Source organism: Culex quinquefasciatus, chromosome 2 (genome assembly GCF_015732765.1).
Source record: "Culex quinquefasciatus strain JHB chromosome 2, VPISU_Cqui_1.0_pri_paternal, whole genome shotgun sequence".
NCBI classification, from domain to species: domain Eukaryota; kingdom Metazoa; phylum Arthropoda; class Insecta; order Diptera; family Culicidae; genus Culex; species Culex quinquefasciatus.
The window spans coordinates 71,219,881-71,237,953 of record NC_051862.1 but is presented as its reverse complement, the minus strand read 5'-3'; the positions used below and the strand labels follow the sequence as shown (position 1 = coordinate 71,237,953).

General features: G+C 39.9%; 3 protein-coding genes across 4 annotated transcripts in view; all 3 read left to right on the top strand.

The window, feature by feature from the left end:
• The first annotated feature begins 563 nt into the window (after positions 1 to 563).
• On the top strand, positions 564 to 1,976 carry LOC119767658 (box C/D snoRNA protein 1). Its single transcript, XM_038256697.1, has one exon. It carries the CDS (start codon positions 663 to 665, stop codon positions 1,791 to 1,793), a length of 1,131 nt encoding a protein of 376 aa, XP_038112625.1. The 5' UTR covers positions 564 to 662; the 3' UTR covers positions 1,794 to 1,976.
• Positions 1,977 to 3,267: 1,291 nt separating this feature from the next.
• On the top strand, positions 3,268 to 5,247 carry LOC6040772 (SET and MYND domain-containing protein DDB_G0273589). The gene is made up of 2 exons (XM_038258189.1): positions 3,268 to 3,800; positions 3,862 to 5,247. Exons 1-2 carry the CDS (start codon positions 3,505 to 3,507, stop codon positions 5,240 to 5,242), a joined length of 1,677 nt encoding a protein of 558 aa, XP_038114117.1. The 5' UTR covers positions 3,268 to 3,504; the 3' UTR covers positions 5,243 to 5,247.
• Positions 5,248 to 6,154: 907 nt separating this feature from the next.
• Positions 6,155 to 18,073, top strand: part of LOC6040770 (folylpolyglutamate synthase, mitochondrial) — a 151,416-nt gene continuing 139,497 nt past the window's right edge. The window contains exons 1-4 of one of the 2 annotated variants that reach the window (XM_038256195.1): positions 6,155 to 6,984; positions 7,055 to 7,240; positions 12,097 to 13,054; positions 13,129 to 13,413. In XM_038256195.1, coding sequence (XP_038112123.1) covers positions 6,781 to 6,984; positions 7,055 to 7,240; positions 12,097 to 13,054; positions 13,129 to 13,406 — 1,626 coding nt within the window. In that variant the 5' untranslated portion in view covers positions 6,155 to 6,780 and the 3' untranslated portion in view covers positions 13,407 to 13,413. Of the gene's footprint in view, positions 6,985 to 7,054; positions 7,241 to 12,096; positions 13,055 to 13,128; positions 13,506 to 18,073 lie in introns of those variants that run through there. The other variant, XM_038256194.1, reaches the window with a different exon arrangement.

Here is an 18,073-nt window from a genome sequence, read left to right as displayed (position 1 = left end):
AAGACCTCTTTCGCGAGCAGCTTCGAACACTCGAACGTGATACTCTTGTCCAGCAGGTCCTTCAGCTGTTTGACCTTACCCTGGTACGACTCGGTCAGCTGGTCAAACTCCTTGGCCAGGGCGCTGCAACCGTTCAGTCGGTGCAGCATGCCTTGCTCGAGCAACTCCAGCCGCTGCAGTCGAACGGTGTAGTTGGCGATCTGTTTACCGTAATTTTCCATCTCGTTCTCCAGATCTTTTAGCACGGAGTGCTTCGTCTTGGCGAGTTCTTCCTGGACCGTGAGCGCAATCAGCTCGTCGGCCATGTCCAGGGATTCCGAGATGAGGGTTTTGGTTTCCTCGTCGATGTCGTCAAAGTCCATGGCGAAGGCACTAGTCCGGAATGTTTTATTCTACTGCCGGGAGAGATCCGCGGAACCAACGATTTGTGTTTTGTTTGAAAGTTTAGTTCGAGCACCGACCGTTTGGCAGCACAGCTGTTCTGTTTCGGGTAACTGGTATAAATATCTGGCGTCCTTTGAACTGTCAACATTACACCACCCGACGACGCTGCCCACCCCATCCCACACGGCGTAAAGAGGCGCCATCGCGAAATCCAAAACAAAACAACACGTGCGTCGCTCGTAGTGGGACGTCTTTCTTGTAGATCTGCAGTTTTAACGATGGAATCCAGCGAAAGTGAAGAGTGTCTGGGAATGGTGCAATCTCCACCGAGGTTAGGCCTCTGCGAGGTCTGCAACACGGGCCAAGCGAAATACACGTGCCCCAAGTGCGAGGTCAAGTCGTGCTGCCTCAAGTGCATCAACATCCACAAGAAGGAGCTGAGCTGCGACGGCATCCGGGACCGGACCAAGTACGTCGCGCTGCGTAAGATGACCAAAATGGACATGATGAGCGATTACTACTTCCTGGAGGAGGCGACGCGGTTCGTGGACGACCGCAAGCGGGACAAGATCAAGCGGTTCACGCGGTACAACAAAAACTTGCCTACGCAGCTGTTCCGGCTGCGGTGTGCGGCCAGGGACCGCGGGACGGCCATTCGGTTTCTGTTGCCTAATTTTACCCGCAATCAGCAGAACACGACGCAGCTGAACTTCAAAACGGGAGTGATTCACTGGCGGCTGGAGTGGAACTTCCCGAACGCGGAAGGGCTCGTCTTCACGGACGAGCGCTGTGACGAGAATGAGAAGCTGTACGTGCTGATGAACAAGTATCTGGAGACCACGAACGGCGTTGACTTTCCTGGGAAAAACAAACTCGAATTCTACCAGTCTCGTGGGCTGAACCAGCTTAAAGTCCTGCTAAAAGCTGAAGGGATCAAACGGTCCCGCAATCGGTTCTTCGAACTCGACCCCAAGCACACCCTAAAGGAGGCCTTCAAGGGCAAAACCATCGTGGAGTTCCCCTCGCTGTACATCCTGTTCAAAGAGTCAACCGACGGGTTCGACGTGATCGAATCGGACGAGGATGTCGAGGCGGAAACGAAAATGTACCAAAAGTTCCTGGACGACAATTACGGATATCACCGGAGGAACCAGCACGTCAAGCAGGAAGGCGAACAGGACGGTTGCTCGAAGGATGTGCTGGCTGGGATCGACAAGCTGGAAATCGCCCGGAAGAGGGAGATTCGGAGGAAGAAGAGGGAAGCGGCTAGCACGGAGCCGGCGAATTTGCTGTTTAGTGACGAGAGCTTGTGGAACCAGTACTCGTCGGATTCGGAGGATGGACAGGTCACGGAGGAGGAGGACGGGGAGATGCAGTCGCCGAAGAGGATGAAGACGGAACGGGAGTGAGGATGTTGAATTGATGTGGTACATGAATTTTATAATAGGTTTAGTAAAAGTGAAGAAATATGCTTGAAAGCATAGCTTGTGATTGAATTTAACATTAATAGGGATTAAGTTTTGTTTGAAAACAACACACTGTTGATTGTTTGGATTGAAACGGAAATACAACAATTTTATAACGAATTGCAATTAAGCATTTTATTTCATGAAAAGAAAAGAGATTTTGCCTCAGCCGAAGCGTTGAGGGCGCCAGCAACCAACGCCTTGGCCCGATCGCGCTTCCCGTTCTCCGAACCACTTCAAACAACGCGTCGTGATACATGTTCGCCATGTTGCCACACCAAATTGGGCGGGCCATACTCCGTCGAAAGCAGGTCCTTTGGCGGCATCTTTTTATGGATTGGACTTCAAATCGTATCTTACACTTCGGGATTCAAACCCGTGCTACTTGGATTACAAATCTCAGTGACTACCATAAATAATTGTAGGAGAATCCTTTCGCAAGGCAAAGATATATCCTCACGATTTGCTTTTTTGAAAATAAATTACGTCCTTACATAAATCAAAGTTTATGTTACTCTTTTCATAATATTTTCAAATTACTTCAATTACTTCAATGAAAATATAAGTACATTCAACTTTTTTTTTCATTTTCGTTATATTTCTGAAATTGATATTGTCATCAGCTACAAAAAGTACAACCAGACAGTGGTATATAGATTTCTTACAACAAATATTTTCAGTAGCCTAATCAGATTTCAATGAATGTACTGTAGTTCTAGGCAACCGGTCATCCTTGTGCAAAGCCATGATCCTTGTGGCCCTGTTGGTTATCACATCAAATCAAAACCAAATCAGATTTCAATTTTATTGTTATAAGAAAAATGCAAAAAAAGGTTACATATTTCTTATAATTTGATGATTTGGATAAATTTCAACTAACTGTTGGATGCTCGGAAACTGTTAAAAATTGTCATTTTCAGTTTTCTTATGATGAAAATGTCAAAAAATACCTGAATATGAGAAAACTTTAATTGTTAAGTGTATTTTGTAGTCTTAAAAAAGTCATTTAAATTTTTTTTGATGATTTGATTTCCATAGTTGACTAGCAAGTTTATGTCTGGAGGTTTAAAAAAACATTTTTTGCTTTTTGGGTGTTATTCAAACCGCATTGAGTCAGGGGTATTAAAAAACACCCAAAAAGCAAAAACTGAAAATTTGGTTTATTATGTAGACCTTTTCAAAAAACACTCCAGATGTGAGCTTCAAATTTGGTCCGCGATTCAAAAACTTTGGGCACCCCTGGAATAGTGTGTAAAGTAGTAATTTAATTTTTTATCATTAAAAACCATGCCCGAGAGCATGTTTACAGCTCCCATACAAATCGAGCAACATGGAGTTAAACTTTCTGTGAAGTTTGCCATGGCACGCAAGCGAAAAGTTAAACTGCTTGTTGCACACACACACTTAATTTCTCGATACCAACTGAGCGTACCTGTTGTCTTTCCAAATTGCAAACGATTCTAAAACTGTTCCTGCAATAATTATTAACTTGTTCTTCTGATTAAATTTGTATGATCCTCAAACACAGCTGCATTTTTTTCCCTCTCTTTGGTTTACAAGGCTAAGACCGCTGTTGCTTCATCTCGCCGTAAAGCTGGCCCCTCTCTCGAAGTTCTAACGAATATCCGCACAAATACTCCACCTCTGCGACGCAATGGACCAACTCCGCGCCGCCATCAACACGCTCCGCAGCCAGTTCGACCTGAAGATGCCACGGTACCGCCGGCGAAACACCGACATCGCCGCCTACCGGGACTTTATCGCCCAGCGAGATCCGTTGATCAACATACCGGAAATGGCCAAAAGCAACGAGCTGGCCGACCGACACCGCCAGCACGGCAACCGTGCCTACGCAGCGAAACGGTTCGACGAAGCACTGCTGCAGTACAACCAGAGCATCTGTTTTGCGGAACGCGGCTCGGAACAGTTGGGAATGGGTTATGCTAATCGGTAGACTTTGTTTTTTTTGATGTTTGAGAATATTTAGATAACAGTTTTGTATTTTATTTAGATCTGCTGTTTACTATGAACAAGGAGAGTACGAGTTTGCTTTGTACAATATTGACCTGGCCAGGAAGCACAACTATCCGGAAGCTATGATGCCGAAACTATTGGCACGGGAGGTCAACTGCAAGAAAATGATCGATGAAGGTAATTCGAAGGGAACTGTTCCAATTCCGGTTGTGCAAATGAACGTCGAAGTTAATCCAACGATTCCATTCCTGGCCAAGGGAATTACAATGAAACAGTACGGAGAAATGGGTCGAGGGCTAGTTGCTGAGAGAGACTTCACCACCGGAGACGTTATCCTCGATGAAAAGGTAGATCTGTGTTTCGTTTCCTGTTTTCGAAACTACTTGAATTGTGGCCACTGCGGATCCGAGTTTTGTAGAAGCTTGATTCCATGCCTCGGCTGTGTGATGTTTATGTACTGTTCGGAGAAGTGTCGGGAGCAGGATCTACGGATCACTCATCGGTTCGAGTGCAGCGTGGCATCAAAGCTGTTCAGTGTGACCGATTTAACTGCGATGATGATGGCACGGTTGTTCTTTTACGGTCTTACGGCCTTCGACGACAACGTTAACAAGATGATGAAGTACTGCCTGGCAAACGCCGGTACAGGTTCCAATCCATTCGAGCTGGAATTCGCCAATCTGAACCGTGTGGACATCTTCAAGGTTCTGCATCAGACCAAAGCTCGGTACGATCCCACCATTGAGCACGACTTGAAAGTGGACGCTGCCGCGTACCACTTGATCTTCATGAAGAGCCCTGCCGTCCAAGCTATCTTCTGCACCGCAGCTCAACGTAACTTTATGCTACGGTGCTTGTTGATCCACGGCCGCGTAGCATCAACGTTGGCTCTCAACCAAAAATATGAACCAAACGGATTTACGGCAAATTTTTCCCCCCTTGCCACGGTCTGCAATCACTCTTGTGACCCGAACGCAACAACCATTGTCGATTCCGGATCGATAAAGCTAATCGTTCTACGCCCCATCGTGAAAGGTGATCAGATTTTGACCACGTACGGACCGGCCTGGTGGCGAGCTCAGTACTGCCACGACGTGAATTTCGACTGTAATTGTCCGTTTTGTGACGAGGGTTCCGAAGGGGAGAAGTGGCAAGCGGAGCAGGACCAAGCGCCGATGATGCCTCCCAATCCGCCAAAGGACCTGTTTTCGACGGACGGGGACACGTCCAATTTGGTGTACAAATTGGGCCGATTTCAGCGAATTGTGAAATTTCTGGCGCGCGAACATTTGGGCCAACTTTTCGGAGACATGGCGAACGTGTATCATGACGCGTTGATTGAAGTGGTCCGACAGGAGAACAGGAAGCGCGATCGGGCCAAGGTGTGGATTGGTGGCGCTGTCAACGCTTCGGACTGATATTAAATCTCTGAAAACCATTTAACTTTTGATGAAATAAAATGCTCAGTTGCAATTCATTATAAAATTGCTGTATTTATTTAAATTTCAATCCAAAAAATCAACAGTGTGTTGTAACAACTTGGATCTCTTCCGGAAAAGATCCTGCAGCAATTTTGTATGGTTTTGCGGGGAGAGTCGGAGAAATTTAAACAAATCTCTTCGTGCACCAGCCAATGGAGTAACCGACAGTTTACAGTTCACTGTAAAGGCTGCGTCATCAAGATTCAGTCCAGATTCGATCATCTAAAACCGCGATTAAGGAGGCACAGGAAGGTTTCTTTCTTATCGATAATTGGTCATGTTGCAGTTTCCACACCACAGAAAACTGTTGCGTTTCCCCTCAAATTAGGTAAATACTTGACATTCCCGTCCATATTTGGCGAGTCAAATCGACTCGAGACTCAAGCCAAAATTCTCACTGCCGTGGGCTTCTTCGCATGCACTTGTGCGACTCGCGTTTCTTGAACTGTTCAACCCATATAAAACTTGTTTGGGTTCTACCTAGTTCCTGAACCTCGAGACCTGAACTCAAAAATTCGTATGAAAAAGTGAGATAACGAACTCAGTCAATCATGATTTTTATTTTAAGGGTGCATGGGATTTTTCAGTTCAACTATGATTAATAGAGTAAATTTTCAAAACTACCTATGAGTCATGGGTTTCCTATGCAGGTAGGACCTTTTGAAAATTTATTCAAAAATAATCTACACAAAAGTATGTAATGCAACTTGAAACATTTTCTTTTTTAAAAGTGTAGTCCTACGTTAAATTGCCACCATTTTTGACACCTGACATATTGCGGTGCAAAGCCATCGGTGCAATCGTCAGCTCCACTATCATGGTTTTGTTTACAGTTTTTATACCAGTTTCGCTTGGCGGCTCCCGCTACCGCGTCTTATCACCCTTATCTGTACACGTGGTTGTTGATTATTATGAAAGAGTGGATTTTACATACATACATAAGAAGCAAAGAAGTTTTTAATCATTCTTCCAAAATCATTGAATGAAAATTTGCATTAATTTCGCGAACAACCATGTCGTCATTCCGTCATCTCTGGTGTCAATCTCCGCGAAGACGACGTCTTGTTTACAATCGCGAGCCTCACACGCAACTTGTTTACAAAGTATCGCGAGTCACTTTCAGTGCGGCAGTCAGCTGCTGATAAGCCAGAGTTGCTGCTGTAGCACAGTGTTGTGATGTGTAATTACTACGTCGGATCAGCGGTGATAGAACAACGTGCTAAGTCGAGGTTCTCGTCGCGATAATCAGCACTTTTGAGGCTGCGGCTGCACTTTCCTTACAACTGTCTGTCCAGTGCAGTTCGAAGAAGCGGGACATAAGCAGGTCGTAGCTTTCACAAATACTCACTCGATCGTACAGCGTGTTTAGCCTCAAGGAACAGGTTCTCCGCTGCCTGTGTAGTTGTGTGTCCTCTCCTAATCGCTGAAGTATCTCCAGTTAGCATAGAGCGAGAAACGTAAATAAGGCCTCAACCATGCTGCCACGGGCCAGGCAATTGGCGCTAATAGCACTTCGACGTAGTAGTAGTAAAATGGTGCTGGAACGCTCAACACGTGCATTGACCACCAGTCCGATTGTTTCGGCCGCGGCCAAACCTTCCCCGCAGGCTCAGCAGCAGCCGCAGGCTGTGGTGACCAAGCCGGATCTTCCCCCAGCATCGCCCAACGAAACGTACGAGGTGAGAGTTTAAAGACCTGTCCCAAATCTGCTCTTGCTACAAATTAAAACAATACTGATTACGATTCTAGAATGCAGTTCATGCGCTCAACTCGCTCCAGTCCAATTACAGCGTGATGCAAAGTTCGATCGCCCGGACGCACACGTCCGACTCGGTGCACATCCAGGAAACGGTCAAGTTTCTCGGCAGAATTGGGATTAGCCCGGAGCGACTCGATCAGCTGCCTGTGATTTATGTATCTGGTACGAAGGGGAAGGTAAGTGAGAGAACTCGTAATGCGTACGAGGAAAGAAGCATTAGGAATGTTATGTGTTTGTTTTATGGTTTCAAAGTTTCGTGAAAGAACCTGATAAAAAGTCGTTTAACAAGTGATTAATTATATTCCTGAAACACAGTGAATCATGTGCAAACTACGACTGGACTTATGACTTATCGCTCTCATGACATTGACGAACGGAAAATCATTAAGAACACAAAACAAATTTTTAAAGGATTTTTTAATAAAATAAATACCAGGGAAACCTAACAATCTGATTTTAAACCAACAAAGTCAATCTAACTAGTAGTTTGTAAAAATTAATAATAAAACACGGCTCATCCTCTGTGTAACCTGGTTATTTTAATAAAGCTTTACTCGTAATCAAGAACAAATTATCATTTTTTTTAAATTTTTATTAAAAAGATCAGAAAATTTAACAAAAGTTTCATTTCTTAACATTGAAAATCTTGCCTAGCAACAAAAGCTGAAAAAATACAATTTATTTTGTCCTTTTGAAAAGTTAGACTTGATCTCCAGAATTTGTATTTATTTTTATCGGATGTGATCAGATAATATGACAATATTGTCATTTTCAAGCATCCTAAATAGGTCCAATAGTTGGTGAGATCAAGGTTGTTAAAATATAAACTTTCAGTTCTCACTTCTCAGTGACTACAATGGATTGGCAGATTCGAGTGAAAGAAATTATAGTTCTCTCATAAGGAATACATTTTAGCAAAAACCAGTCCTCCCGAAACGCACGCACTCCGTACAAGTTTTCAGTGCAGATGAACCGCAAACACAACAGGCTACCATGTTCGAGTTCTCCCTGCACGGCGCACTCAAGTTTACACGCGGTGTAAACACGGGGTGCAACGCCGTGCGTGCGAAGAGCGTATAAAGAGACGACTTTTTACACCTTAGTTTCCATCCACCCCGGGATTCGAACTGACGACCTTTGGATTGTTAATCCAACTGCCTACCAGCGACTCCACCGAGGCAGGACCCAGGGAGACGACTCCTACACCTGGAATGAGCTAACGAACTAACATTTACTTCCCGTCCGACGGAAGGCGTGATCAGACAAATCTCGTCTCGAAAAATGCCACCGGGACCGTCTGGGATCGAACCCAGGCCGACTGGGTGAGAGGCAATCACGCTTACCCCTACACCATGGTTCCCGGTATATATCTGCATTAATTTGGCTTACTGGGGAAATTGTAAAAATATGTTTACAGATCTGCAAAATGCCTGGGGCTTTAAATGTTTTCTATTTTATTTCATAAATTTGTTGAAAGACTGGGTATTATATTTACGTATACATAAGGCTACCAACTCTTGCTGAGCAAAAATCCGTACACTTAGCCGATATGACACCATGGTATAACAAAAACTGTCAATGAATTATTTAGATAAATTAAATTAAATAAATTTGAGAATTAAAAATTAAAAAAAAACTGTGTCATTTTCACAGCTAACGAATTTCACAAAATGCTATCAGAGTGCTTATGACTTGCACGTTTAAAAGTATTCATAAAATAAACCGTGATTTGAATCAAATCATCATGTTCGTAATTTTTTTTTTGTTATGGCCCGGTATGCTCTTCGAAAGAAAGGGGGTCAAGAAACAGCTTTACGAACGGCAGGACAAAAAAGAGGGAACGTTTTATTGAGGCTTTTCTTCACCCTCTCTGGCTTGCTTTCGCTACCGCTGCCCATTTGAATTTTTTCTTGACCGCTTCTTCCGAAGTGCATACCTTACATAAACATTTAAAAGTTAACGAAATGTCAAGTTTGATTTTACGAATAATATCGTTCTAAGTGTTTTCACGAACACTTTTCCAGAGTTTTTTTATTCAAAGGTCCTATAACATGTAAAACACAACAGTTTATAGGACCTTTAAAAAAAACTCTAGATTTGTTAATTCAAATGTTCAAATGTTTTCACAAGTTTTAGAAAGTTATTGGAAATGGATAAATATATTCTGTAAAGAGTTTCTAAAAGAACAATTCTAGAGTTTTTTTTAAGGTTCTATCAACATATGAAAGACAATAGTTCAAAAACTCTAGAATTATTGATAATCAAGTTTGAATTGAGGAAACCCCGGAAAACTTTCCCTTTTTAAATTAAACTCACAGAAAAATATAAATTTCTAGTTAACAAAAGCTTCAACCAAATCAAAAAAGCAATTCAATGATCAAAAAGTTGTTAAAATTCCGTACAAATGCGTATTATGCGTAAAATTCCCTACAAAAATTCCGGCCTATTAAAAATCCGCGAAGAGGTTCGGAAATCCGTATGGTAAGGAAAAAATCCGTACAGTTGGTAGCCTTACGTATACAGTATTTGTTCGGTAACTGGGCTGAGAACGTAGCCCAGTCACCGAATGTTGCTCGTTAACTGGGCTGAACAAAAAATAACGAGGGGACCACCGATGAATAATATTTTCCAGATGAAATATAAAAATTAAAGTTACTCAAAATTATTTACAATTCTTACTTTTCATATTTCTTTAATTGTAACTTGAAATTTAACAAAAGTTTGAAAAAAGTTTTTTTATTTATTGAATATGATTTTTGCATCCATTAACCCCTCGGTCATTTTGGTTTGTTTTGGTTTTTTGACGTTTGTCTGCATTTTAACTGGGCTACGGCCCCGTTATCGAGCGCCCAGTTAAAAAGCAGCCCAGTTGAACAACGCCCAGTTACCGAACAACTACTGTATTTATGACTTTAAATTTGGAAAAAAATGTCATGTTGAATTATTTTTCATCAAACACTGGCATCTGGGGAAAATCAGGACAAATGTAATGAATTAAGACTGCTATTTAAGCCATTTTTTTGCATATTATTTTGAATTACTTCGATTAAAACAGGAACAGAACAAAACAGTTAGTACACCAATTTAAAAATATTGTTCTCAAATCTCCTTTACCTATTTAGACTGCAGTCCCGATTTAGCACAGTTGGCGGTAGTAACTTAAAAATAATTTGTTAATAGTAGTTTATGCAACAAGTTGCAAAAAGAGGATTTTTTCAGCACGAGTCGTACATTTATCCAACGAGGTTCACCGAGTTGGATAAATACGAAGAGTGCTGAAAAAATCAAGTTTTGCAACGAGTTCCATACAACATTTTTTGCAATTCCAAAAAACAGGCACTGAGTGAATTTTTATGTAAAATTTTCATGTATTTTGTCAATAAATCGTTTTAATAAAAAAAAAGTTGAAAAGTGTTATTTTTCGAAACAAGTGCTGAAAAGTTCAACTTTTCAGCACCCATTTGAGTGCTGAAAAGTAGAACTTTTCAGCATTTATTTTGAAAAGTGTTGCTATTCTATTCTGTTATTTTTGGTACAGAAAAGTAGGCTATTTCGTCGTTCAAGAATGACAGGAATAGTAAGTAGTTTCACGGCGGAATTGCAAAAATATGTTTTATATAAAACATGAAATTCAAAGCTTATGTTAAACTCAATATTAACTGGTATCATTTTAATTGTTGTCGTTTCTTCTTTTTTTTAGACATTTCAAAGAAATTTTCCAAGCTTTTCTAGTCATGTCATACAAAATAATATATAAAGTAAATATATTTATAAAAGACTTGACTTATTACATTTGAATCACATTTGATTAAAAATTGTAGCACGTTTAAAATCGTAAGCACAAGCTTGTGCTGCAGCAAAGAACAAAAAAAATATCAAATTTTAATTTCTTTTATTCTATTTAAAAACTGTTGTCATTTTTTTAAATAGAGTATAGATTATCACCAATGCACAGTACACTGTGCAATGGAGCACCGGATTCGAGTGGTACCTAGAAATGACAGTTTTCCTCGCAGTTCTCCCATAAGAAATACATACATTGTAGAAAAAAGCAAAAACTGCTCGAATGGAAGTACTCCATTGATATTATTGAGCAAATTCTATAATTTTATGCTTGAAAAACATAACAAATATAATGAAAACATTGTTTTTTTTACTGTGTCAAAAATTTCCCGGGATTTCGAGAATTTTAAAAAATATTTTTCCCATTTCCCGGGAAATTCAAAACCCGGGAAAATTGGAGGCCCTAATAAAGAGGATAAAATTGAAAAGCTTAATGTCTATCGTATGTTATGTCGTAAATTACATATTGTCGAATAAATAGTCATTCAAACAACGGGCGCGTTTAGTTATTAATTTATGTGTTTTATTTAGTTATTTTCTCTTTCGGTTAGTTCAAGCTTTCCACAGCCGGCTGTCTAGGCTTGAACTGTTAAATTAAAATTTTAGAACTAAACGAGATCTCTCTGCAGCAACATCAGATGTTTGCCTTGAGAATAATAATTAAAACCCACAATAATTAAACGGGAATTGTCTCGACAGCAGCATCCGATTGCTTGCCTTGAGAATAAAACTATAACCTTTAAACACACTATGCCAATGGTCGCAACGCTTGCTTAGAGTGTATCCTAGACCTTATACCTTCCCAAAAACCGTCCAACTCCAAGCGAAACTTACTTGAGGATACCGTGGAGATTTTCCCTTAATACTCTGAAAAAAGTGGAGCATCAACACTTCCCGTCTTCCAAATCCCTTTCCTTGTCCCTGGTGCGCGGTGGAGATGGGAGCGGCCGGCAATGGACGGCTGTCATCGTGGTGAGAATCTGGTTCAGGTGGAATTGGTTCTATTCCCAATTATCAATCCTAGGCAACTTGGGCTTAGACAATCATCACATCACATGGTGAAATCCAGTCTGCAATCCGCTAAAATCACCGTCTCCTAGCGAAGCGAAGCGAAGCGAATTACATATTGTCGAATAAATAAATAACAAAGTTGTTTATAAATCTAAAAATTACCTCATTATCATTCCAGGGCTCAACCTGCTCGCTCGTGGAATCAATCCTGCGCGCCCACGGCTATCGGACCGGCTTCTTCAGCTCGCCGCACCTGGTCGCCGTCACCGAACGCATCCGGCTGGACGGCATACCGATCCAGTCCGACCACTTTACGGCGCACTTTTGGCGAGTTTACAACCAGCTGCTCGCCACGCGAGACCATCCCCGGGACATGCCAGCTTACTTTAACTTTTTAACCATTTTGGCGTTTGATATGTTTTTGCGCGCCAAAGTGGACGTTGCGGTTGTGGAGGTTGGCGTTGGTGGTCGGTACGATTGTACGAATGCGGTTCGGAGAACTTCGACCGTTGGGATTACGTCGTTGGGGTTGGAGCATACAAAACTATTGGGGGATACGCTGGAGGAGATCGCTTGGCAAAAGGCTGGAATCGTTAAGGAGGGCTCGGATGTGTTTACCGTGCGCCAACCGGACGGATGTTTGGACGTGATCGCGAACGAGTGTCGCAAGCTGGGAGCGAATCTGCAAGTGGTACGGGACTTTGACGATTACCAGTGGCAGCGGAAGCCAGCGCTAAGTGCAAACAATTTAGCAATTAAGCTCAACACTTCACTGGCGATTGAGATAGCGCTTAATTGGATTGGTCGCACGCGTCCAGAGCTACTCGCGAAGAAAGGTGTGCTATCGGAACAGGTTGCGCAAGGCGTTGAGTCGTGTTTTTGGCCGGGACGGTGTCATCAGGTTAGGAAAGGAAACAAACGAATATTTCTGGACGGGGCACACACGGTTGAGAGCGTGGAGCTTTGCGCCAAGTGGTTTCAGTCGTGTCAGCGAAAGGAAAATCCCAAAGTGCTAATATTTAACGCAACTGGAGATCGGGACACGCACAAGCTGCTGGAGATTTTGGGGAAAAACGTGAAGTTTGATAGAGTTTATTTCACGCCGAATGTTGCTTCGCTGAAATCAACTAATGTTGGTCAGTTGCATTCAATTTTATAGATTGCCTTCTGAAATAATTATAACATCCTACAATTTCCGCTTCAATTCCAGATTCCGTCAACCTCAACTTCCCCAAAGATGAGCAGCTAAAGCGTTGCGAACAAAATTGTCAGCTTTGGCAGGAGCTGCAGACACGCCGAAACGGATCTTCCAAAGCCCAATGTTCGGCCCAGGCGCTGGCCGCCGTCGGATTGGCGTTGGAACAAGTCGACAACAGTTTTGCGGCGTCCCAGCAGGAATGTGATATTTTAGTAACCGGCTCGCTGCACCTGATTGGGGCGGCTCTAAGCGCGCTTAACATGGAATCGCACGTGCTTTGTCCTCGGTAGTGGTGTGGTAAGTAACGCATCATTATTATTTTTTTAAAATATTTGTCCAATGCTAAGAAGAATGTAAAGAATCATGACAACACATTTTATGCAAATGAAGTCGCGCTGCTTTTTTTCGCGAAATGGCACAGAAAAGAAAGCCCCCATTCACAATGTTGGCGACGGCGACGAGGTCTCGTCATGCAAATGAATGCAAACGCACTCCAATTTCTACAAGTTGGAAAAGCAGAGGAAATATGCAAAACATTGCATAAACCTTGGCATAAACTCTGGTGTTGGTAAAGTTGGGTGATGGCACAAAAATGTTGTGAAACAAGTGGCGGGAAAAACGCGCGAGTGTCTTTTCATGGTTATGCATGTAATTAAAATGGCGGCGGCGTCGTCGTCGTCGAGAGGAAAAATAATTGGAAGTGCGCTCAAAAAGGCAAGTCAACCGAAGCTGGACTGAAATAATAGGTTTAGCAGTAAAATGTGGTGCATCTTTTCAAAATGGTGTCGACGCACTGCGAGTTTTAACTTTGTTAAGTGAAAAGAAGTCGAAAATCCATGTTCTTCGTTGCGAAATAATGTTTGAGCCGATAGAAGCCATAGAAAAGTATAGCAGTAGCAAGTTTGTTTCGTTAAAACAAGAGTACCGTAAACCGGGGTGACTTAGATAGGATTTCAATTTGTCAATTTGTTAAAATCATATTTAATATGTTCAAACTTTATTTTTACGTTAAATGTACCATCACTAAAGTAGCTGATATAGCTTGTAAGAAAAAAAAATCAATGTTAAGTTAACTAAGTTTATAAGCTTTTTAACAAAATACATATAAATTTTAGGTAAAATTGTTAAAAAGTCGGAATTTTGCCTGAAATTTGTTAAAACTAGTTTTGTTTACAAAATTATCGATTTCTATTGCATTTTATACTGAATTCGAAGCACGAATCACAAGTTTTCACATTTTACATGAAATTTGTTCAACTGAAAATGCCTATAAATTTTGAGTTTTTTTTTAAACTGTGTTTCAAAAACACATAATATTTATTATTTACAAACTTATTTAACCTTCTACTAGTGGAAAATTGTCCAAAGAATCCGAAAATTCATTCCGTTTTCCGATTAAAAATCATGATCATTGAGAAAATCATGACACTTTGAGCAGTTTAAAATAATGACTTCCATCAACATTTTCTTAACTATAGTTAACTAACTTTATAAACCTTTCAAAAATTTATGAAAAGTTCTTCTTGAAGTACTTTGAAACTTCTCTACCACGGTCAGAATGTTTCTGAACCATTCCTTACGTATTTTAAATGTACTCATCATTTTGCGGAAAAATCGCAAACCTATCAAAGTCACCCCGGCTATCAAAGTCACCCCGTTTTACGGTATATAATTTCTCGTCCCGAGATTTCCCAAAAAAAAAAAAAATAATTCCCGAAATTCAAGCGGAATTATGCCTTTTCTTAACATTTTGGCACTTTTTTTTAATTTATTTAAAAAACAATGAAGAAACTCAATTTTATTTTATTTTTTTTATTTTATTTAGTGTTCTTATTGAATTTATCAGTTTTTCTTAAAATTTCATGTCAAAATTTATTTCAAATAATATTAATTTCAGAACTATTCACGACTGGGAATAGTTCTTGTTTTTTTGTTGGGCAACAAAAATCACGATTTTATTGAATGAAAATAAACTATTATAATTCTGGTAAGATTTTAAACGAAAATTGTTGTTAGGGAGCGTTCTTTTATTACGTAACGCAGTTGGGAGGGGAGATGCGAAGGCCGTGTTACGCTCCATACATTTTTTTTTTCAAATTTGTATGGAAATTTTTGTTACGAGAGGGGGAGGAGGTCTAAAAATCCGATTTTTTTTTGCGTTACGTAATAACGTTACGTGATTTGAAAATAAGGAACCCCTTCCCGCCAAGATCTAAATTGAGGGTTTTTTTTACGTTTTTTATTTACCATGACAAAATTGGATGAAAATTGAATTGGTATCATAAAATGTCTCAAATAGGGTTGTGCAAGAAGGATTTGGTTAATTTGTTTAAATGTATTCAAAAAATTACAGTTTTAAATTGGAAATATTTAGGGCCATAGAGGTAAGAGGTTTAAATATATTAAAAAATATCAAATCTTTAATGTTATGAAAATTCTTTTAACCAAAGATATCGTGAAAAAGTCAATAAAAACTACCTCGTATTATATAAATGGCAAACATGTTTCAAAAACTCGCTCCAAATATATGAAAACTTTGAGTTTTGATTTCATAAAAATGTTATTTTCAAGTGAAAAAGCAGATTTGTAAATTCAATGCTAATCTATGAATGATGGGTTTAAACCAGTAAGCTTTGTTCTGGATATGGATATTATACTCTCTGTCCAAACACTGTGATTAGAAGAATAATACTTCTTAACAAAAAATTACTAATGATTATTTTTTGATATTTTGAACGAATTTTCAAATACAGCTTATAAAATTAGGAAATTTCTATATTTTCTTGAAGTTACATGTTATTTTTTACAAGCAGTCAAGGCATAAATTGATCCCTACTCTTATTTTGAATATTTAAGTTGCTAGTCTTTTCAATTATATTGCAAAATAATTATCAGAACCAGAATCAGAACAAATTTCGGTAAATTTCAAATTTCCCGGGAATTCCCGAGATTTTCCGGGCTATTTGTTGAAAATTTCCCGTCTCTCGGGAATTTTGTAACCCCGACAAATTGGACGCTCCACCTTGGTCCATCTTTAGGTGGTTAGTGCCTTCCTCACATTCATAAAGTCAATACATTCATAAAAATAGCATTCCCCTTTAACAGGTTTAACAAATCAACACTATTACTCATTTCTTTTGATAGGGTTCGCAGACCTTCAATATTTCTAGCTAATCGGCAAGGTCTGATCAAAAACCTATCCAACGATAGTTCGCATGGAAGATTCAGGCAGGTTTTCTTGCAAAAAACACCCTTTTACAATCTTCCGGACCTACGCCAGACAGATTTTGTGGCAAAAAATATGATTAATTTTATCTATGAAAATGATGAATTTTCATCAGTTTTTGATGAATATTCATCAGGTTCATATTTTTACACATTTTTTATGTAATATTACACAAATAAAGAGGTAATATTCAACCTACATAATTTTCAACATTCCAAAATTCAACTTTTTTTTCTGTGTAGGTTTCTCATAGGGGGATGGCGTCGCTATTTTTAGACCACGTTTTCCACTTTTTCTCCATCGAAACCGACTACTTTATCGACTGCATTTTGCTAGGCGAGATAGGACGCCGTCTATTTTTAGACGATGACTCACTTGCACTTTTCCACTCTTTCACTTCAAAAAACCAGATGGCAGCACGATGTAACGCCACGTCCCTATATTTCAGAACATGTTTCTGAGTCGAGATGTATACGTGAAGGTGGGTCAAATTAATAAGTTCATTTTTCGAGTGATTTTATAGCCTTTCCTCAGTTAGGTGAGGAAGGCAAGACAAATTTAAACATGTGTCTGAACAGACGCTCTTATAGGGGGATGGCGTCGCTATTTTTAGACCACATTTTCCACTTTTTCTCATCGAAACCGACTACTTTATCGACTTCATTTTGCTGGGCGAGATAGGACGCCGTCTATTTTTAGACGATGACTCAGCACTTTTCCACTCTTGCGCTTAAAAAAACCAGGTGGCAGCACGATGTAACGCCACGTCCCTATTAAATTATCCAAATACCAGGGATGAAATAATCGCAAAACAATCAATTTCACTTGCGAGCTTTCTTTACCCGCGAAAGAGAGAGTACACAGCTAAAAAAGTAGTAATCCAGGCCTTTTTGTGTTTACAAAAATTTTACATGCAGTGTGTAATATTAAGTGTTTATTTTGACGAAGGTGATGTGCATGCTTTTGCATGCGATTTTACCATCGGATTTTTTGCTGTGTAGGCGAATCACGCAAAAGAAAATCGCTCCCAAAATTCTCAAAAAAAAAAAAAAAAAAAAATCAATCTGCTGATGATTTTTGTGAATTTCCTTGTCAGCACCACCTAATAATATTTATTTCACTTTGTTTACACACATTGCCCATCTACAAAATGTGACAGGTCATTTTTCGACGTGTGACGTTACACTTGCAAGTGTAGTAGTAAAAAAGATATTCCACCGAATAATCAAGATGATGATTTTTTTTTCGATTCTTTTTACCGATCTTTCGTGCGCGAGAGGGGAGAGCATGCTCCCTTCGGATTTTTTTTCTCTTGATGAATATCCAATGATTTTCTTTTGATGATGATTATTCCATCGCTGCCAAATACTAATATTTTTCAAAGAATTTCAAAATTTTATTGTTAATGCACGTTTTATCAACTGAAAACAATTGGAAATGCATTTGAATGAATTTGTTACATTGATAGGTCATAGTAACATCTATTTAAAAAAATATCGAATGACCGAAATCTCAGAGAATTGCTCACGTAGAAAGTTGTTTTTTTTCGGCCTAAATCCGAATCAGTATAAATAAAAATATGTTATTGGTGAAAATGGCGTTTTTTTGGTTTTTGATTTCTGTACGTTTTTTTTAGTGAAGGCCATTTCAGTAAAAAAATCGGTGAATCGATCTTTAAAAAAATGCTATATTTTTTTTAGAGACAATTATTACCTTTATAATCATTAAAAC